Source organism: Salvia splendens, chromosome 2, assembly GCF_004379255.2.
Source record: "Salvia splendens isolate huo1 chromosome 2, SspV2, whole genome shotgun sequence".
Lineage (NCBI taxonomy): Eukaryota > Viridiplantae > Streptophyta > Magnoliopsida > Lamiales > Lamiaceae > Salvia > Salvia splendens.
This window is the reverse complement of record NC_056033.1, coordinates 9038775-9060792: the sequence shown is the minus strand read 5'-3', so window position 1 is coordinate 9060792 and position 22018 is coordinate 9038775. Positions and strand designations below refer to the sequence as shown.

Genomic DNA, 22018 nt, shown 5'->3' with positions numbered 1-22018 from the left:
TTGGAGCACAGAGGGCACGCACGTTTCTCCCTCGTATATATATATAGTCAGTTTTTTTCCACTTGATAGTACGGAGGATCTCGACTTGTGGGGCCTCTACTTGGCTTCTTCATGTTCTTGTTTAGATCCTAGTCACTTTTGGGCTAAGATCATGTTGTTAGAACATTTTATCTTGATATTATTTACGGGTTGGAGGTCTGCCTAAACCTCCCGCCCACAAAGGGCGTTTTTTATTAAAAAAAAAACTATTCATTAATTAATAGTTGCGCTCAGCTACACCAGGGCATCGTAGTTTTTTTTTTTTTTGCTAATGACGAGATTGATTAAAGGAAAAACAATATGTTAAGATGGAATAAACAATTGATACTAATCTAGAATCATTGACCCACCAGACAGATCTGGGTTCTCTAAATATATAGGGCAATTAGATATAAGTTGGGCCTAGGGATGTCAATCGGGTCAACCTGTTCGGGTTCGGGCCAATCCGTTCGGGTTATGATTTTTTCGGGTTATAAAAGTTCGACCCTAACCCTTCGGGTTTCGGGCTAACCCATCGGATTATTCTGGTCAATGCGTATTTTTAATTCTTTTAATATTTTCAAAAAAATAATACGTATTTTTAATTTTCTTGAATTATATACATATTTTTAATTAATAATTCAACAATGAAATACGTATTTTTAATTTTCTTTAATATTTTTAAAAAAGATTAAGTTATTTAAATTTAAATAACTTATTCATTACATAATTATTTACAAAATATCTATCAATATTATGTTTATGTTTATGTATTTAAAACATAAATCAACACTTTGTTTCAAAATTCAAACATAAATCAATTCGTAGAAAATTGAATAAAATTTTTCATAACGTGAGAGGTGCATCGTAGATGTAACAAAAATATTTTGAATTGTTAAAGAGTGAATTATCAAGATGCTAGCTAATTGGAGTAACTCTAAGTTTTCTTGAATTATGATTGGTCAAATTTAATTTATTCCAGCTGCAAATAAGTAAAATAATAATTTATCTTTGTTTTAAGAATCATCAAAGTACGCATAATTCAATGACGAAGCGGCGTCAAAACACTTTGCACTATTATATTGGAAATATACTAAAAGAAAGCTTTTATATACAAGTATTTATGAATCCATGAACCACATAGTGATTTTTTTCGTGATCTTATATAGTCAGTTGACATATTTGGATTTTACGTGGTTTTAGAGGGTTGTCTTGGATGATTTTGATTATATTTCTATATTTTTGTATGTTTACATGTTTGTTGAGAAATGATAGAAAATAGATTAGAAAATGGATTAGAAATATGTGGATGTGCAGCAGCCTTGTTTGAGTCAATGTTTCTCGCGATTTTGAAGTCTGATAAACCTCTAATGTATATCATTCTCTTCGTCTTCGAAAGAGCTTCGCATGGATATATTGCACGCCTCAATCGAAGCTTTGTAGAGAAAGTTATGACAGTTACAAAAACTGTTTGATGTGCAGAAGCCTTCAACCCGACGGGCCGACCCGCAACCCGAACGGGTCAGCCCGCCTAACCCGACAACCCGAATGGCCCGATTTTAAATTCGGGCTGCGAAATTACAATCCTAACCCTGTATTTTTATCGGGTTATTCGGGCCGGCCCGCAGGTTCCGGGTTACATTGACATCCCTAGTTGGGCCTAACAATGATTGTCACTGGACTTAAAATCATATCAAATTTAAATATTTGGTATAAGATATCGTAACACGATGAGAATTCTATGGGTGCGTTATTCAATTCTTTTCTTAACATGCAACCCATATATATTTATGATGACAATTATTTTGTTACTAATTCCTTATTGAGCTCAAATGTTAGTTGATAAATGTAAATCACCGACGTAGGAGAAATTTCAACAACAATAGTACCCCTTAATTAGAGTTTACTAAAAAAAGGTATTGGATTTAAAAAAAAAAACAAAAAGACTCAACAACAAATTCATTGAAGGAAGCTCGGTTTGCAGAAATTCTATCAACAAACTTTTCATTGAAGTCCATGTTTCCACTGAATCCAAACGCATCTTTTATTGAATGTATGTGACCAAACGTTTTAAATCTGTTTCATGAAGAAGTTTTGTTTTTAATCTTGAAGTAAAACAGAGTGGACAAGTGACAATATGCTCTCTCTCTTGACTGTTTTGCTGAAAACCAAGCGCACATCATTACTAATATAAGCTGCATAATTGAAGGCATGACTACCACGAAAATATCTGCTGCGTCGGCTAGGGCTCACACCAGAAAGTCTAACAGTATTGGAAGAAACTACTCCAGATTTACCTCAAGTTGGTATCGCCCTAATTTTCTGCTCTGTTCATTAAATTTTAACTGGTAACTCATATTCGTACCCATAGAATTTCATAATTGATGCTTTCATTTCCTGTTTCGTTTCAATTCGAGTTGATTTTTCATCGAAGTTATTGATATTGGTTTTCTGAGTTTTCGAATCCATGTAGAGCCTCGTCTTGCTGTGATGGTATTCTAATAATTTTACAGATTATTATGTTTGCTTCCTTGATTTCCTAAATTAGGATTTAACATCAGATGAACATGGAAAGAGTGGTTTAATAACTCACGATATAAGTTATCTAGTCATTAATTACTAAGATCAAGACATCATTGAGTTATCACTTAGCTGGTAAATCAGTGTTCTTGTTTCACAGCCATTAATAAGTTGACCAGTTGATAAATGATTTGGTTGCTCAAAGATACATACACTTGAGCAGCAACAGATTATGATCTCAAAGGCATTGGCATAGTTACTCTTTTCTTGTTGGAGCTAGTGAGTCACCTTTTGATATGTAATCGAGTGGATTATGTCTGAATAACATGGTTCTAGATATGTTTTGACAGATATGATTGCCCAGATAGCAGTTGGAGTAGTGGTGGGTTGTGTAGGATATGCTTATTTTGCAATACAGCCTCAACCTCCTAAAATATGTGGCACCCCCGGTGGTCCTCCGGTGACTTCTCCAAGGGTGAAACTTGACGATGGGAGGCATTTGGCATACAAGGAGAGGGGTGTTGCCAAGGAAGAAGCCAAGCACAGGATAATAATTTCCCACGGCTTTGATGATTCTAAAGATTTCAACATAAATCTTTCTGATGTAAGCAAATTCTTGAGTTATTCAGGTTTTACTGGAAGTGTTATGTAGAAACTTTAGCTACTTTTGGATATATCATAATCATGAAATGACAGTACAGTATTAGAGGCTCTGATATTGCTTTTGTTACATGTCTTCGACTTGAGGCAAACAAGAATATTCTTGAACTTTTACAGTTTCTAAAATTATGCTGACATATGCTGTGTATTCACATAGTATTCCTAATTCCTATGCTTTAGCAGGGGAAGATGATGTTACATAAGATTAGCTGAAGATCAATGAACTGATTATTGATCTTTACAAGCGTTCATGTTTCATAGTTCACTAAGAACTTGGAGATAAAACACTCGAGGCTTAAGATGAATAACCACTTTGATTGTTCAAATTAAGAGCATGACACAAGGAATTTTGAAGTGCCATTATTTATGTATCACGCATGTATTCTTTTTTTGATACAATTTCTTAATCCCCAACATCCTTCAATTTCCCGATTTCTAGGAATTATTGAAGGAGTTAGGTATTTACATCCTGTCATTCGACCGTGCTGGTTATGGTGAAAGTACTTCTAACCATGCAAGGTCAGTGAAGAGTGAAGCATTCGATATCCAAGAGTTGGCTGACAAGTTAGGTCTTCGACCCAAGTTTTATGTTGTTGGCGTGTCGATGGGAGCTTATCCGACTTACAGCTGCCTTAAGTACATCCCTGATGCACTATTTATTAGCACTAAAAATGCCTGCAAGTTTACAGGGTAGAACTAGTATAGCTAAAGGTCAGTACCGGGATATCGAACACAGGGAATAAGATTGCAACTGGCTATCATATACTAAGCGTCATATACTATCTAGAGACACGGAGCTTTGGGATCCAACTATAAAAATAAATATAAACAAATATAAAAACAAAATAATACAAAGCAGGCTAAAGAAAGTAGAGTTTTAGGATCCAACTACTACGGCCTAGTGATGATTAATCTCACAGAACCTTTACCCAACTACTACGGCCTAGTGATGATTAATCTCACAGAACCTTTACCTTTATGTGTCTCCAGGATTATTAGGAAAGTCGCGATTTTCAGATAAGCCCTCTCTCGAGTGCACTTATCCAGTAGATTAGACTCTAACTATCAAAGTCTCCTTCCAATTGATTAGATTCTAACTCCTTAAGTTCCTAAGACTCAAGTTCTCACAAAGGGTCCCCTCTCTCGAGTACAGATAAACCTATGTGTTGTACTCGTTCCTTTTACCATGCAAAACTAGCTATCTCTCGATTAATCTAGTTAGACGGACATAGTTCTAAAGTTGGCCAGACAAAAGAACAATAAAAGCACAAGAACAAGCAAAACAATCACAAGAGCTAGAAAAAGGTTCAATTCAATAAATCAAAACATATTCATAATAGTTTTCACCCAAAAAACTACAAATGGTGTTTAACTACTCATAGACAAGTAGTAAAATCAAAAATAAAAGTATAAGACATGAAAGAAATTGATAAAACCCAAGGTTGAATCTTCAATCTTCAGTCTTTTCTTGCCTGGATCTGCAGAGCTCCGCTCCAATGGAAGATGGATGAATTATGTGTGGAAGATGGAATGGAAGAATGTGTAGAGGGGGAGGACCGGAGGCTCTGAGATGAAGATTATGAATTAGGTTCAGAGGTATTTATAGGCTGGAAAAAGGTTTATTTTTGATAAATTTCGTGCCCTACAAGAAATAGGAGAGATTTGGCTTCACAATATAATAATTTCTTTTCTTCCGTGAATTTCCGCCTAAATTCCCGCCAGATTTTGACTGCACTGCGCAACGTTCGTAGAATTGTCATAACTTTCTCCACAGAACTCCGATTGAGACATGCAAACTATCCACGCGAAGCTCTTTCGAAGACGAAGAGAATGGCATGTAGTAAGCACTGATTGGACTTCAAAATCGCTGGCAGAATGGGCTCGAACAGAGGCTGCTGCACTTTGGCCTTTTTTTCCATTTTTCTATCTTTTTCTATCATTTATCAACAAACACGTCAAAAATACCAAATGTATAACATATGCAATTTAAGAACATAATTTGCATGATTGACATTTAAAACAAGTCAAATATAGTCTTTAAAAACATGCAAAATCTGTGTTTGTCAACTCCCCAAACTTAATTATTTGTTTGTCCTCAAACAAAACAAGAGAAAAACTAATAAAGAAACACGGATGCTAAGAACTAGACTTCATAGTTGCCTCAAAAATTGTAACAAGAAATGAAGAGTTTGACAAGAATACAAATCAAATCAAACAAAGCTTATTAGTGCATTTTCATTACTAGCTCGTTGATCACCTTGAAGTACATGCACTCACAAGTGTTTAGAAGTGTGTTTATCACCCACTCTCAAAGTGTATAAGGTAAAGAATATATGCTCTCAGATCATGCAACATGCAAATTTTACCATAGGCTTGCTCGATGTCTAATCCCTCCTCTACTTTATGTGATTAAAATCAAAAATCCGAAAGGTCTTTATTTTCGGTTATAATGTAGGCTCTTTGGTAAGGTGAGGAAATATGGCTAAAAAGTGACTAATCCCAAACATAGCAAAAGTGATCAATTTCTACTACATCAAACATAGCACTGCACCAACAATTCGAATCTCAGTAAATTCTAGACTTTGTCAAAATTTCTTCTCACTTCCCAAATTCCTTTGATTGATTTTTTTTTCTTTTCATTTTTTTCTTTGGTACATCCTTTTTTTTCTTTTATGCACAACTAAATATGTCATTCAAACCACAAATGTCTATGCACTTTTCACAAGTAAGCACACTACTTTTCTTTCTACCTTATCTCTCCAACTCTTTTCACAAAATATGAACTAACTTTCTCCAAGAGTGTATGAATATTCCCCATTTATTTAGCTTCCAAAGAAAAAGGCTTTAAAGGCTCAAAATGGCTTGCTAGGGAAAAATATTTTGAGTAAGGTCAATAATTTTGATATATAAAGTAGCTAAGAAGGATGGCCTAACGTCCTCTTTTATCATTTAAACACTTTGCAGACTTAAGCAGACTAGGAGCAAGTTCTAGAAACAAATACATGAATGCAGATAAATCACACAAGAAAGAAATTTATGGCTCAAGTCTCACAAGGTATAAGCAAGATTCAAGGCAAACAAGCAATTCATTATTTATGCACATTTTCACTAAACCTTCAAATCAATGCATCAAGTCAACTCAATCAACACATAAACGAAATTTTTATCATAGGCAACTCGGTCTGATGTTCCTAAACATGAGTATTTCTAAATTTTCTATGTTATGCTCATGACAAGATTCACCTAGGGATTATTAAAAAAACAAATAAAAATAAACAAAAATAACTAAACTCACGGTTCACCACTTCATCCCCCAAACTTATTCAAAACTAAGTTAAGAATAAGTTTGTAAAGTCGGTAGGGACGTGAGTAAACTAAGAAAACAAATCAAAATAAAAAAAAAGATACCAATGTTGGGTTGCCTCCCAACAAGCGCTTGGTTAACGTCTTTAGCTTGACATTCTTTGAGGCTCATAAAATATCCCCCATTCTCGGAATTTTTCTTTGGGATGCATTATGTACCTACAATTTCGCAATGTGAGCATAGAATGAAGAAAATTACAGTAGAGTACAATGCATAACATATGGCAATCCCCTAAACTTTAATCATATCAAGGCATAAAATATGCAAATCAAATTATCTACCTTAACATGATCATTTTTCATCCCCCGTAATATTCTCTATCCCCCAATTAATTGCAAAAAATTTTCATCATTCCCCATCAAACTCCAATCCAAACTATCAATACATATCAATAACAAAGTCATTCATGAAAGAATTCAAGTTCAAAGCTCAGAAATTAAAAGAGAACGTACCTTGTATTGGTTAACGATTGAGCACAAGAAAATTGGTAGCATCCAAAGAATTTGATTAAGTGATGTGAACGTGAAGTGTGAGTGTGTGAATTAGGTGGAAAAAAATAAAATATAAAGGGAGGAGAGAAGGTTCAAGTATTTCTTTTTTTTATTCTGTTTAAAAAGAAAAAAAAATGAAAAGTATACATAAAAAAACATTTACGTAGACAAACTAATAACTAAAAGAAAAAAAAGTATATAAAAAAAATCGTACTGAAAGAAAGAAAAAAGGCCTAACTAGCAGATTCACAATCTAATAAAAAGAACATATGTATATTTGTACCTCATCCGAGCTCGACGGAGCTTATTAGAGCATAGAATAATCCATTGTTGTGCTCTGTGCCGTCTTCAGTGCTCTCCTTAGATTGCAGCCCTCGTAAAACAAATCAAAAAATTAAAACAAAACAATACAACATATTACATTCCAAATTAGTATTATCAACCGTTCTACAATATCAGGTTAAAGCAATAATATTCCCCGGCAACGGCGCCAAAAACTTGATGCACTATTTATTAGCACTAAAAATGCCTGCAAGTTTACAGGGTAGAACTAGTATAGCTAAAGGTCAGTACCGGGATATCGAACACAGGGAATAAGATTGCAACTGGCTATCATATACTAAGCGTCATATACTATCTAGAGACACGGAGCTTTGGGATCCAACTATAAAAATAAATATAAACAAATATAAAAACAAAATAATACAAAGCAGGCTAAAGAAAGTAGAGTTTTAGGATCCAACTACTACGACCTAGTGATGATTAATCTCACAGAACCTTTACCTTTATGTGTCTCCAGGATTATTAGGAAAGTCGCGATTTTCAGATAAGCCCTCTCTCGAGTGCACTTATCCAGTAGATTAGACTCTAACTATCAAAGTCTCCTTCCAATTGATTAGATTCTAACTCCTTAAGTTCCTAAGACTCAAGTTCTCACAAAGGGTCCCCTCTCTCGAGTACAGATAAACCTATGTGTTGTACTCGTTCCTTTTACCATGCAAAACTAGCTATCTCTCGATTAATCTAGTTAGACGGACATAGTTCTAAAGTTGGCCAGACAAAAGAACAATAAAAGCACAAGAACAAGCAAAACAATCACAAGAGCTAGAAAAAGGTTCAATTCAATAAATCAAAACATATTCATAATAGTTTTCACCCAAAAAACTACAAATGGTGTTTAACTACTCATAGACAAGTAGTAAAATCAAAAATAAAAGTATAAGACATGAAAGAAATTGATAAAACCCAAGGTTGAATCTTCAATCTTCAGTCTTTTCTTGCCTGGATCTGCAGAGCTCCGCTCCAATGGAAGATGGATGAATTATGTGTGGAAGATGGAATGGAAGAATGTGTAGAGGGGGAGGACCGGAGGCTCTGAGATGAAGATTATGAATTAGGTTCAGAGGTATTTATAGGCTGGAAAAAGGTTTATTTTTGATAAATTTCGTGCCCTACAAGAAATAGGAGAGATTTGGCTTCACAATATAATAATTTTTTTTCTTCCGTGAATTTCCGCCTAAATTCCCGCCAGATTTTGACTGCACTGCGCAACGTTCGTAGAATTGTCATAACTTTCTCCACAGAACTCCAATTAAGACATGCAAGCTATCCACGCGAAGCTCTTTCGAAGACGAAGAGAATGGCATATAGTAAGCACTGATTGGACTTCAAAATCGCTGGCAGAATGGGCTCGAACAGAGGCTGCTGCACTTTGGCCTTTTTTTCCATTTTTCTATCTTTTTCTATCATTTATCAACAAACACGTCAAAAATACCAAATGTATAACATATGCAATCTAAGAACATAATTTGCATGATTGACATTTAAAACAAGTCAAATATAGTCTTTAAAAACATGCAAAATCTGTGTTTGTCAATCCCCCACAGGCAGGCCCGGTCCTGAGTTTTTATTGGCCCGGGGCGGAACTAAAAGAGGGGCCCCATAATAATACTATAAACTAATAGTAACAATAACAACAGTAGTAATAAAACACTTCAATACATCCAAGACAATATTTATAGCATACAATTTATATTATTACCTTAAAAGTTTCTTCTAGCATTTAGGCTTTAGCGCTGCCTGCCTTTGCGGCTCTCTGCTGTGGGCTCTTGTTTCTTGCTTGGACCTGGCCCAGTAGCATGTATATACTCATGTATGTATTTGGATTTTGGAGGCCCCAACGTTTTGGGGGCCCGGGGCGGGGGCACTGCTCGACCCCCCCCAGGGCCGGGCCTGCCCACAGGTAAAATAATACAGCAATATGAATCATGATTATCCACAACCTATCTAGCTCATTGCATGTTCAAACATTGATCTAGTGTAGCTAAATTGCATAACTTTTTGTGTTAAATAAATAATGGATAATAGTGATGTTGGATTTTAGCATCAGAAATGCACATTATACATCTTACTACTATTGAAGGTTATCAGGAGTTGCACTTGTAGTTCCCTTTGTTCATTACTGGTGGAAGGGTGTTCCGGCTAAACTATTAAAAGAAGCCTTGGGGCGCTGTCTGTTCCAGACCAGTGGACATTTCGAGTAGCACATTACGCCCCTTGGCTATTCAACTGGTGGATGACCCAAAAATGGTTCACAAATTTAAGCATCATGCAAGGGATTCTTGATGTTTTCAGCCGATCCGACCTAGAAATTATCAAGCAGCTTTCTGAAACTCCTAAGGAGGGTCAGGTAAAATTTCCACTCTGAAGCTAAGCGCACACAACATTGCCATACGTGTACTATGTTGATGTTCTCATACTTTGTTTCATAGTGGATCGTAATCATAACCTTTTATGAACAACACTTGCACATATGAAGATATCCAACTAGTGTGAGAAGTTAATCAGGATTTGTATCTATTTTCAGGAGAAGTGCGGCAGCAAGGTGTTCATGAATGTTTACACCGTGACTTAATGGTGGGTTTCGGAAACTGGGAATTCGGTCCAATGGATATCAGTGATCCTTTCCCTAATAAGGATGGGTCAGTTCATCTTTGGCAAGGATATGAAGATAAGTACATTCCATACAAGCTGAATCGGTATTTATCAGAACAACTTCCATGGATTAAATATCATGAGGTTCCTGATGCTGGCCATCTTTTGCTGTACAATGCCACACTCAGTGAAGCCGTTTTTAGGGCCCTTGTGTCATCATAATAATTGACATCCGAAAATGGAGCTCTCTTTTTCATTTTGATTTATCTAGTTTTCTGTGATTTTGAGCGGCTGGCAACCTACTCCATATATTATGATGGCATATATGTTTAAATATTAGATACTTTTCGATCAACAAATAATACTCCATACTTGAGATATATTACAGCTCACAAGAACCAGTGTACAAATCTTCTTGATATTGTTTTCTTATTTACTCCGTTTACTAACATAAGGTTTTATTGGGTAATCATGATAAACAATTTCATGTTAAAATTTGAAACTCGAACTCCTACCTTGGCGTTGAAAATTTTAAGGATTGTAAATATAAAAATTGGCACATTATACTGAACCCCGGTAAATTTTACATGTATAAGTTGCATGGTTATATATAAATCTATAATCGTAATTAAAAAATAAGACACTATCTAATTATATAACCAATAGTTTTAGGGGTTATGTAACTAATTTAACTGTGAGAGGAATATGATACGGGTTTGTACCTTGTATAGTATACGAAATTAGCAACTACCAAGTATAACATGAGTTATAAAGTCATAATTTGTGAAAATTGAGTAAAAACGGGTTTGCGCATTTGCAAAAACGGGGTATTAATCAAATTATTTTAAATATAAATAAATGAAAAAAATAAAATTATTAAGCCATAAGTGGCTAAGCGCACAGCAGCAATCGCCGACGCGCCGGTCGCCACCTCCGTCGCCTGAAGCCCTGCCCACCCAGCCTTCATCACCGCCGTCGCATCCCTTTATTGTCTCCACGTTAGTTCTTTCTTCTTCACTTGTTCGCATCAAATAAATTAGGGGCTTGAATTAGAAATTGATATCAGGGCTCAAATTACTGAACAAGGGAGAACTCGTTTTTTTTTGCCTCAATTTACTTTATTGCTTTATTCAGTTGTTGATTAGCTTCTCTGCAGTATTGATGAGAGTCTTTCCGGACGTGAAGGAAAATTCTCTGCATTGTATTTGTTGTAGTTCTTTGCGTCGAAGCTAAGGATTCTTTACCTTCCAAACGCGAATTGAGCCCGGGCTCGAGCTAAATGAAGGCTAAATTCCAAGAAACTACCTCCCAAGAGGTAGTATCCGCCGTTTGTTCCCGCAAAAAAAAAAGATCCAGAGAGAGGAAAGACACTTGACGCTCTCGCGTGTATCCATATTAAACACGCGTTAAGCTCAAGCGTGTTTCAATTAAACACGCGATTTCCTCATGCCTGTTTCATTTATACACGCGATTTGCTCATGCGTGTTTCAATTTGTACACGCGATTTGCTCATGCGTGTTTCAATGAATGAAATTACGAGGCTACTGCCCTCTTCCTCACTCCCAGCGCTCCCCCATCTATATGTCTCGGATTATCCTCATCCCAATACCACATATCTTCTCCACCCACTCCATGGTCTTCTGAAAAGTAACCTCGGCTGCCTTCACATGGTAATGATCGAAAAAATGGTAACCCTTCAGGCACATATTCGGGAACAGGTTGCTCCCCACGAACAGATGGTTGTACATAATTCTCAACCATCATATCAAGTGTCTCGTCGTCTGTCGAATCTTCACATGATTTTGCACTATAATCAAGATCACTTGGTTGAGAACCATCCGAACCATCACAATCAGAACCATCTGAACCATCACAATTATTTGGACCATCTGAACCATCACAATTATTTGGACCATCTGAACCATCACAATTATCAGAACAATCAGAACCATCACAATTATCAGAACCATATGAACCATCACATGTCACATTTGGTACATCTAGTTGTTCATCAACCTCCCTCCCAAATGTGTTGAATTCAATACTATGATATTCATCATCCCTCCTAGATGTCCCGACATCAAAACTATGATAATCATCTCTCCTAGACGTTCCAATATCATGATGAGTGATAGGTGGTTCAAATTGCAACGCAGTAGTAACAGGTGTATATTCAATAAAAAGTTCAATTTGACGTTGATTTTCAGCAAACATATACTCCCACAAATTATCATCCACTGGTGTAGCTATATAATTCACCACTCCACTAAAAACCACATGATGCCTCCATGTTAAATCAAGCGTATGTGCATCCAAATCAATTCCAATTTTTTCACATATCATTGAAAGTAGCTGATAATAAGATATCTTTTCATTCAATATAATAAATGATTTTGCACGAGGGGATCATAAGCAACACCCAAACCTGGGAGCTGAATAATTTTTCCCGCTCAATATAAACTCACAAACACCATCAAACTTGCAAAATAAGTATGACAAAACATCATATACTCTAAATTCAACATACTTAAATAAATATTGCACAAAATTAAATACAAAAATTCAATACCAAGTTCATTGCTTCGATTATATATTTAGTTTAAAATGCATGCATATAACTACATCAATGGCCTAAATTCATGGTTTTTCTTGTCACACAATGTCAACCCATGAACCCTAAATCTATACCTAACTAACATATAGCAATGATAATTGAAATTAATGGTCAAAAATTACCTAACACCACTTAAAATAGGAATTAGAGCTTCAAAATATCGGATCCACTTCGATTTCCGCCGGTTAGAGACGTTGGGCGTCGCTGAGAGTGAGATTGAGCGAGGTGGAAGTGAAGTTTCTGCCGGCTGGACTGGAAAATATCGAAGGCAAACACGCGAGAGCAACACGCGTGTTTAATTCAAAGACGCGAGAGCGTCATGCGTGTTTAATAGACACGCGAGAGCTTCATGCGTGTTTTGTTATACACGCGAGAGCGTCATGCGTGTTTTGTTAAAACACGCGACAAGCTAACGCGTCTTTCCCATCAATGGAAATGTTTTTTTCCCGGGTACAAATGGCGGATAGCGGAGCCTATAACGTCCATTCGTGGAATTTAGCTGCTAAATGAATGATTTTCAACTCGAGCTCGAGCGCAAGCTCATTTAATGATTGAATTGGCGCTCGAGTGTAACTTTCACGAGCTTAGCTCTAGCCTGCTTGTATTCGGCTCAGCCTGTTTTCGTGTAAAGTCCTGTATTATCCATAGCATTACTGCAACCCTCGTCTAAGTTGTCTCCCCCCATTTGTCTGCAGGTCTGCTGCTTCTCATTCATCATATCGGTCAATAAGATAGAAGAAAAATGAGCGCATACAATGCATTTAAAGCAAATGTTCCAGTTGCGTGGAGTCGTAATGTGTACATAACACTGGTGAGGGGAATTCCAGGCACGAGGAAGCTCCATCGCCGCACCTTAGAGGCCTTGCGTCTCACCAAATGCAACCGCACCCTTATGCGCTGGAATACCCCCACAGTCCGTGGAATGATCCAACAGGTACTCTCCCTCTCTGTTTGGCATACGCTAGTTGGTTCAGTTATTTCTCTCTCTTTTTTTGCAATGATGATGATGCCTGCATAATTTATTTATATACTGTACATAATTTTGAATACAGGTGAAAAGGTTGGTTGTGGTGGAGACTGAGGAAATGTACAACGCGCGGAAGCAAAAAGACGCAAATCACCAAGCTCTGCGCCCGCCCTTGGTCGTAAATCATCAGCCTCCTCAACTATTGATCCTTCTGCATAATTTCTGAGATTATTCTCTGGTTAGTTCTTTTTTCTGTGCTTTATTCAATTAATTGTTGGTGACTGTGATAGACCACGTTGATAATGTATTTCTAAGTTGCTGCATAATTTTGTGTTGAATTTTGAAGCACTGTTGTATTGTCTCTTATTTTTCACAAACTTATCATTTTAGGATCAGTAATTTGTCTGGAATCTGAAATATGGTAATAATTTGTGTAGGATTTGGCTTGAGCTTCTAAGTTAGTCCTCTTTTTGCTTGAGTTTTCTGTTTTAAAAACTGATGGTAGTTGCCCTAATAGTTTAGAAGTAGTTGGACCTTAAAGTTATAAATTTTAATTACTACAATCAAATGAATTAAGTTTGAATATACATTAGGCATTCAGGTACTTTGAAGCAATTCATTGGCCCAAAAAGTAGTCATTAGGGTTGAAATACATGCTTATTTTCTCAAGGCAAATAAAGAAAGTTGTCTCACTTTCACTTATGCTGGGTTTGATATGAAACTAATCTCTACTGTTGCTAGCTTTGGTGATGGTGCACCTTGTCTCACCGTCACCCTAGAAAGATTATTGGTTTGATTGTTTTGGAGGAGGAGAAGTTGAATAACTGATATTCCTTTTCTTATGTCCTTGTTCCATAGTTATTGCATCATGTAGTGTTGAGTGTTGAACCGGTGCCTTGTATTCTCATTTCATACTGTATTTCTTTTCCTATAGCCTATAGGTTGTCACAGAATAAGTTATCTCTATGAATGAGGACCAGTGGCGCCTCAAAATCAATGGTAAGCACTGAACTGGGAGGACATGCAAAAAATTGTACCCTTTCTACTTCTGAAGCTTTTATATTTGTGGATTGGGGCCCTGATGCAGATACATAGGTTCTGATCAAGGCGCATCTACTGCTGGTTGCGATTTTTTTACTTCTGAAGCTTTTATTGTTAAAGACATCATATACTCCATATTGATTGAGATGATTTTTCCTTAGATGAAGAAGATATTTTGACAGTTGCAGTTATGCACTTTTAATTGCTTTTCTTGTTAGATTCCAGTTTCGTTCTTTTTGCTGCCGTTTCTGCCTTTGTTTGGTGATCAGAGTGTTGGTTTCCATAGTATTATTTTAAAAGTGAATTTCATTGACTGTAGATGCTACTGGGAATGTTCTAAGCTATCACACTTGTGGTGGCTAGAGATTAGAATTGTTAGCTCTCTTTTTTTTTCTTGTTTATATGCCATTCTGCATGTAGACGTCACCACGGTTCGGGAACCGGCGGTTCACGGTTCGGAACCGCCGGTTCCGGTTCAAGATTTGGATGAACCTGAACCGGCCCGGCCAAGGTTCGGCGGTTCCGGTTCGTGAACCGTGAACCGCCGGAACCGCCGTGCAAATCCGGTTCCGGGCCGGTTCGTCCGGTTCGGCGGTTTGATTTTTTTTTTAATTGTAAATTTGAAATTTAAGTAAAAAATGTAAATATATTTGCATAAATAAAATTAGAATAAAACGATGTACAAATGCAATTTTATTGATACACATTACAATTTCAAAATTGCAAATTACAACTTTAAAATTACAAATTACAACTTAAAATTTACAAATTACAACTTAAAAATTATAAATTACAAAAGACCTAAAGTCTTGATTACAATTTACAAATTACATATTCGAAACAAAGGGGAGAAAAAAAAATAAAGGAAAAGGACTCGAGCTCAACTTAAATTTAAAATTTAAGTTGAGATGCCTACGTATCCTCAATGCTCAATTGCATTTTGGAATCAAAGTCCACGTAGTTCTCTTACATTGCTTACCTATTTGGCTTGATCGGAGGAATTGGCGGCGCGCCTACTCTTCTTCGTCGGGGAAGTAGTCTTGGTCGGGTTGTACTACTTGATTGTTCCAATCCGGTTCTTGGTCTCTAATTTCGGCGGAGCACCAATCATCAAGTAACATGGTGGCTTCCATGTTTTGCCCGGTGAGTCTACTTCTTCTGTCGTCCAAGACGTTGCCTCCAACACTAAACGCGGACTCGACGGTGACAGTGGAAGCCGGAACCGAAAAGATCTCCTTTGCCATTGATGCAAGGATGGGAAAATCTTTCTCGTGTGATCCCCACCAATCTAGGATGTCGATTTGTTGGGGAACGGGACCTCCTTCTTCCTCATTGAATGAAAAGTGTTAGTCAAAATATAAGTCTAACTCACTTGTCGAATTTGCCGTCCTTCCTCCGCTACTGAAGCCGTATAGGTCCGCCAATTGGGATTGGGCGTCGGGGTCATCAACTTGGAAGAAGCCAAAGTTATGTGTTTGACGGGGGGGTCTAGGTCTCACTTGGTGGGTACGGTTGTACTTGGCTTCGTAATCATGAAAGAGAGCCAGCAAGTCGAACTCAAAACTTCTTTGGAGGCTTGGGAGGTGGGGGATGTTTATTTGGAATGTTTGGGCTAGGTTTATGTAGTTGTCGTCGTTCTCGTCAGTTTGCAAAGCTCGGAGTGGTTCAAGATCAATAGAAGCCAAATTGTTGTAATAAAATTCTAAAATTTTGAAAGTACCAACTAGTTTCCACTTTGGTTCCAAAACTTTGGCAAGCAAAAAAACCGTGGGGATCTCGTTGAAATACTTGAGCCATTTTTCAACCATATAATATAAAACACACATTAACTCAAGATTGTTTGTGGAATTTTTCATTGCAGTTTTAAAACCAAGTGATATGATCATGCAATGTTCTAAAACACGAACAGATGTGCAATAATACACACCCGATAACTCAATAGTGGCATTTCGAAAACCTTTGAATAACTTAAACAAGCTCATGATTTGATCCCAACAAGAAGATGTTAGATATAAATCATCAACAGGGTAAGTTCTATAAAAATCAACTAAATATTCTATATGCTCCAATGTAGATTGCAACATATCATATGTGGAGTTCCATCTAGTAGACACGTCTAAAGTAAAAGTTGTGTACCTTATTTTCTTCGAGTGGCAATACTTCTTCCACGCCTTGCCAATTTGACGCTTCCAGTGGATCAAGGATACAGCTGTAGTAATAGGTTGAATATGTCTTTGCCATAAAGACAAAGCATCTTGTACACATAAGTTTAAAATATGACAAATACATCGTTGGTGAAAATACTTACCACTTATCACCGGGGAGCAAGCCGCAATTAAATCGGCTATACTTGCGGTGTTAGTGGTTGCGTTATCAAAACCAACCGAAAATATCTTGTTGCATAACTCATACTCATTCAAAACTTAAATAATTAAAGATGCAATTGCTTGTGCGGTGTGTGGGGAAGGAAATTGTCTAAAACCAATTAAACGTTTATTTAAAGACGTTATTGTCTATAAAATGACATGAAATTCCCATGTAAGAATTTCGTTGGAAAGAATCCGTCCACACATCGGAGCAAATATTAACTTTGTGCCCCAAGGTGGAGAGGAATTTTCCAACCTCTCGTTTTTTGTCAAAAAACTGACGGTTGTTAGATCTTTGAGCAGTAGAGGGGGGAATTCTCTTTGTAGCAACATTAAAAGCGGTTTGCATAGTAACTTCATATTTTTTGTCAATAAAAAAATTGAACGGCAAATGTTTCATTGCCGCCCATCTTACCATAGCATCGGTAACATTTTTCGGATCATATTTAAATAGCGGCGTACCTGTTTGAGACGATGAGCCGGCGGGGAAGTTTATTTGGCTTTGGGACTTAGTATGCCCATATTCCACGGGGTGTTTTGACTTCAAATGGCGATGGAGAGTACCATATCCCCCACCGATAACAAATGGATAGACTTTATCGCAATAGTTGCAATATGCTTTGAACTCACTTGTCTCCACGGTAGTGTCGGATCATTAGGATTTGAAATTACCACCGGGACCTTTTTAAAATGTTTGGTGAAAATCTCGGATTTCAACTTGGGAGGCATCTTTTTAAAATGTTTGGTGAAAATCTCGGATTTCAACTTGGGAGGCATCTTTTTCTTTTGTCGTCCTGCGGAAGGAGGAGGATCGGCCTCCTCCTCATCATTGTCGCCAACTTGGCCGGTGCTAGAAGGGGGGAATTGATGCGATCCATCATCGCCTTCGTCCGACGATAGATTCACATCGTACTCGAAACGCGAAGCCGAATGTGAATGCCCCCCTTGTTGGTCGTCGTCGGCGAGGGCAAGTAACAAGGCCGCATTTCGATCTTCTTCCTCCTACCAAAATTATACAACTAAGTAAAAATACTAACACAAAAATAAAACACATAGACACATAGATGTTGAAAAATGAAATTATGAATTTAATAAAAATGAATTAACAAAAAATTAAAACATATTATAACTTACTTGAGCTCGAAGAGCGGCTAGCCTTCCCACCTCCTCCGCAACTTGTGCTCTAGAAGGGGCACGTCGACGACGAGTATCACTTTGACTTTGCTCTTGGGCAATTCCCTTGCTCCGATCACCACCACGACGAGATGAAGACATGATATAAATATTTATGGAAATTGAAAGTGAAGAATATAGAGTAGTGTGATTGTGTGAAGATGATAACGTGAACAACGTGAGAGTAAAGTATGAGCGCAAATAACGTAAACAACTTGAGAGAATGAGGATGGAGAATAGAGAAATTGAGATTGAGAGAGAAATTCTTATTAACACAAGAATGGGGTGAGTAGAAATGAAGAGGATGGGGTATTTATAGGGGAAAATTGTGATTAAAAAAAATTAATATTTGAAAAAAACGGCCGAACCGCCGGTTTACCGCCGGAACCGCCGGTTTTCGGTTGGAACCGGCGGTTTTTCGTCAAATTCAAAATTCAAATTTTTAAAAAAAGCCGTTGGAACCGCCGGTTTACCGCCGGAACCGGCGGTTTTTCGGCCGAAACCGGCGATTTCCGTCAACGGTTTCTGACCAAACCGGCGGCCGTGGGAGCGGTTTCTGAAAAGGCTAGGAAGTAGGCCTGAAAAGGTGTCGGGAGGTGTCGGGCGTTCGGGCGGTTCCGGTCCCGGTTCGAACCGCCGCCGACGGTTCCGATTCCGGTTCGGGACCGCCGGTGACGGTTCCGGGCCCGTTCGTCCGGTTCGGTTCGGTTCGGTTTGGAGAACTCTATCTGCATGGTTTGAAGATCCCATATCTTCTGTAAATAAGATTAAGACGTTTAAAGATAAATTATAGTTATGGTGAGTTTGGTCATGAGACTCATGCTGTAGCACACTGTTAGTTTGGTGGAAGTTCAGAGGTCTGCTGAGATAGTATTAGTTTGATAACTCGGAACATATATACCTCTATGTTCTTCTGTTCAAATTCTGAAGGGAATTTCCTATTGGATGTGAGGGCAAATTCTGAAGGGAATTTCCTATCTTCATAGTTTTTTTTTAATTCTTACTTTTCAAATTCTATACATATATACCTCTATGCATACAATTAGTGCCACACGACCGTAATTTATATCCCCCATTTTTTAATTAGTGCACGAAATGAGAATTTAGTGAAATTTCAGTAAATTATTTGCATTGAAAATTGTTAATGTGGGTCATGTCTCTTGCGGGACAAATTCATAATGATTTTTGTTCTACTACAAAATTATGTCCAAATCTCCACTGCAATTGTTTGATTGGTATGACCATATTTATGTTGTTCGTTCATTAATGATGAATTGGATTTCAAATGGAGTAAAGATTTTACCGAAAGTCGAACATGTTTCTAGTGTAACATCAACAAACGTACACACATATTGGAGGTATTGCAGGTTACACAAGGTTAAAAAAACAATAAAAACTTATGCATGATATTTGTTCATCATAATATGTTCATTTCCCCAAAATTAAATGTAAAAAATCATGGATTAAATATGCCCGGTCAATGGATTTTGACCAAATAATAAATGTGACGAGACATTTAATTTTGTGAAATTAAATGACATAGCGTCGATCTACATTTTACGTAGGTAAAAGTAGTATATTCACTTTCTCAAATCCGATTTCCGGTGAGTGAGAAATAGTGGATTAAAGTTGGGCATAATTAGCTTTTAATTAAAGCTTGGAGATGGAGCTTAGGGAATAATTAACTAGTGTTAATTATCCCACATTGGAGGATTAACACATCTTTAATGTGTATAAATTAAGTGACTTTATGTTACTTAATAATTATAGTGGACCAAGATGGGTGAAAGAGCCCACACGCGCGCACACGCGCGCGCCGCCGCCGCCCGCCCGCCCGAGCCCGAGCCCGAGCCCGAGCCCGAGCCCGAGCCCGAGCCCGAGCCCGATCTCGATCTTGGACTTGGACTTGGACTTGGACTTGGATCTTGGATCTTGGATCTTGGCAATTGGTCTTTGGGTGGTCTTTGGGCTTGGTGCTTGGCCCAAACTATTCTTTTTGGACCACCGCCGAGTCAGCAATCCAAGTGGCTTGACACGTCGTCAAGCGAGGCACAGTCACGGTTGCCACGTGAGAAATCCACACGCTCCACACACGGATGGCACACTCCTGCCACACGTCTGTAACCGACGTCGGTTACGAATTGCCATGATGACAGTGGACTGAGCCTATAAATAGGCCAGCCATTCCATGCATCACTACACAATTCAAAAAGCATTCTGCATCATAAGCTCTCTCCCTCTCCCTGCATAGTTTTTTCTGTCGAAGCTCTGCCCTCTCCTCCATCCAGTTCGCCGGAGCTCTGTTGATTGCGGTGCTGCATCAATAGAGACGTAGCCGTTTTACCTTTGGGGACGACACGCCAAACCGAAGAGCACTACCGGGGCGTATCTCGTCTTGCGGGAAGAGGCCTCCTCGACTCGGCTAATCACACTGGTTTAGTAGTTTCGATTATACGTTGTATTTTTAAGTTCAGTTCTTCCTTTCCTTTCTTTTGGGTTGTATTACGCCCGGTAGTTATCTTTGTAATCCCAGAAACCAACAATCGCAAGACGAGATAACTTGCCTTTGAAGGAATTTGGACTTCTAAACTGAACTAAAACTTTCGAAATATTAAAACACCTTTGCTGGAGATGTCTACCGACTCCAACACCGCCGCTGCCACCACCGCCGCCGCCATTCCCTCCACCATGGCGACCACTGGACCGGTCAACACTTCATCGATTCCCTCGATGATGCCAACTTCTGGCTTCCCAGCCGCTTCATCCACCGTCCCTTGGGTTTGGGACAACCCCTTCGGGGCGTCCACTGGTTCCACCTTTGGTGGTTCGGTTGGTTCCACTTTTAGTGGTTCCTTCGGATCCTTTAATGGATCGAGTGTTGGTGCCTTCGGGCTCAATACTAGTGTTGGATCTTTCGGGATCAACACGAATGCTGGGGCCTTCGGGTCTCATGCGGGTGCTAGTCCCTTCGGGGCTGGTACGACCATGGCGGGCTCTATGCCCAACATGAATGGTGGGGGCTCTATGCCCAACCAAGTTGTTGGCTCCTTCGGGGGCAACGGAATTGGTTCCTTCCAAGGACCAACTGCGGCACCTTTGGCACCAAGAATGATGCCACCTGCCGAGAAACCACCAAAGTGTGGAGGATCTGACTTCAAGCGGTGGTACCAGAAGATGTTGTTCTACTTGACAACATTGGGCGTCGCCAACTTCCTCACGGAGAACGAGCCGCCCGCACCAAGCGACCAAGAGACTAGGCTCGAAGTCATGGCAGATTATGAAGCTTGGAGGAAAGGAGATTATCTTTGTAAAAATTTCATTCTAAGTGCTTTAGATGATAGTTTGTACAATGTATACTCCAATGTAACCACATCTAAACAAATGTGGGAAAACCTAGAAAAGAAGTATAGCATAGATAATGCTGCTGGGACGGAACAAGTTGTAGCATCCAAGTTTATGGACTACAAAATGGTCGACTCTCGACCCGTCATGGAGCAAGTCCAAGAGCTCCAAATGATCATCCACTCATTAGTGGCTGAAGGGATGACCTTGCCCGATAAATTCCTAAGGTGCACGATCATTGACAAGCTCCCTCCAAGTTGGAAGGACTTCAAGAGTTATCTCAAGCACAAGCGAAAGCAGATGACCCTTGAAGACTTGATCGTGAAGTTGCGCATTGAGGCCGACGTGCGCAAAAGTGATCAGAAGGCTAAAGGCTTCACCCCAAATGAAGCCAAAGCCAACCTGTTGGAGCGGGGCGGTCCCTCCAACAAACGCCCTCGCCCAAACCGTCCAAATGACAAAGGGAAGGGAAAGCAGCCTTCAAGGAAGTTTGAAGGCGACTGCTACAAATGTGGCAAACCGGGCCAC

The 22018-nt window shown here is 38.6% G+C and overlaps 2 protein-coding genes and 1 long non-coding RNA gene across 8 annotated transcripts; all 3 read left to right on the top strand.

The window, feature by feature from the left end:
- Window positions 1-1951: 1951 nt before the first annotated feature.
- On the top strand, window positions 1952-10326 carry LOC121762160. 6 transcript variants are annotated; one of them, XM_042157960.1, is made up of 7 exons: window positions 1952-2071; window positions 2228-2320; window positions 2889-3142; window positions 3638-3842; window positions 9289-9295; window positions 9476-9742; window positions 9920-10326. In XM_042157960.1, exons 1-6 carry the CDS (start codon window positions 2035-2037, stop codon window positions 9594-9596), a joined length of 717 nt encoding a protein of 238 aa, XP_042013894.1. In that variant the 5' UTR covers window positions 1952-2034; the 3' UTR covers window positions 9597-9742; window positions 9920-10326. The 6 variants fall into 6 exon arrangements, with proteins under 6 accessions (XP_042013894.1, XP_042013909.1, XP_042013921.1 ...); XM_042157975.1 differs by having other exon boundaries at window positions 1976-2366; XM_042157987.1 differs by having other exon boundaries at window positions 1977-2320; window positions 2875-3142.
- A 3017-nt stretch (window positions 10327-13343) lies between these two features.
- LOC121772770 (50S ribosomal protein L30-like) lies at window positions 13344-13794 on the top strand. Its single transcript, XM_042169990.1, has 2 exons — window positions 13344-13535; window positions 13654-13794. Exons 1-2 carry the CDS (start codon window positions 13344-13346, stop codon window positions 13792-13794), a joined length of 333 nt encoding a protein of 110 aa, XP_042025924.1.
- Window positions 13795-14501: 707 nt separating this feature from the next.
- On the top strand, window positions 14502-14811 carry LOC121770747. Its single transcript, XR_006043847.1, has 2 exons — window positions 14502-14567; window positions 14656-14811. It is a non-coding gene; the product is annotated as an uncharacterized LOC121770747 (long non-coding RNA).
- The last annotated feature ends 7207 nt before the right edge of the window (window positions 14812-22018 follow it).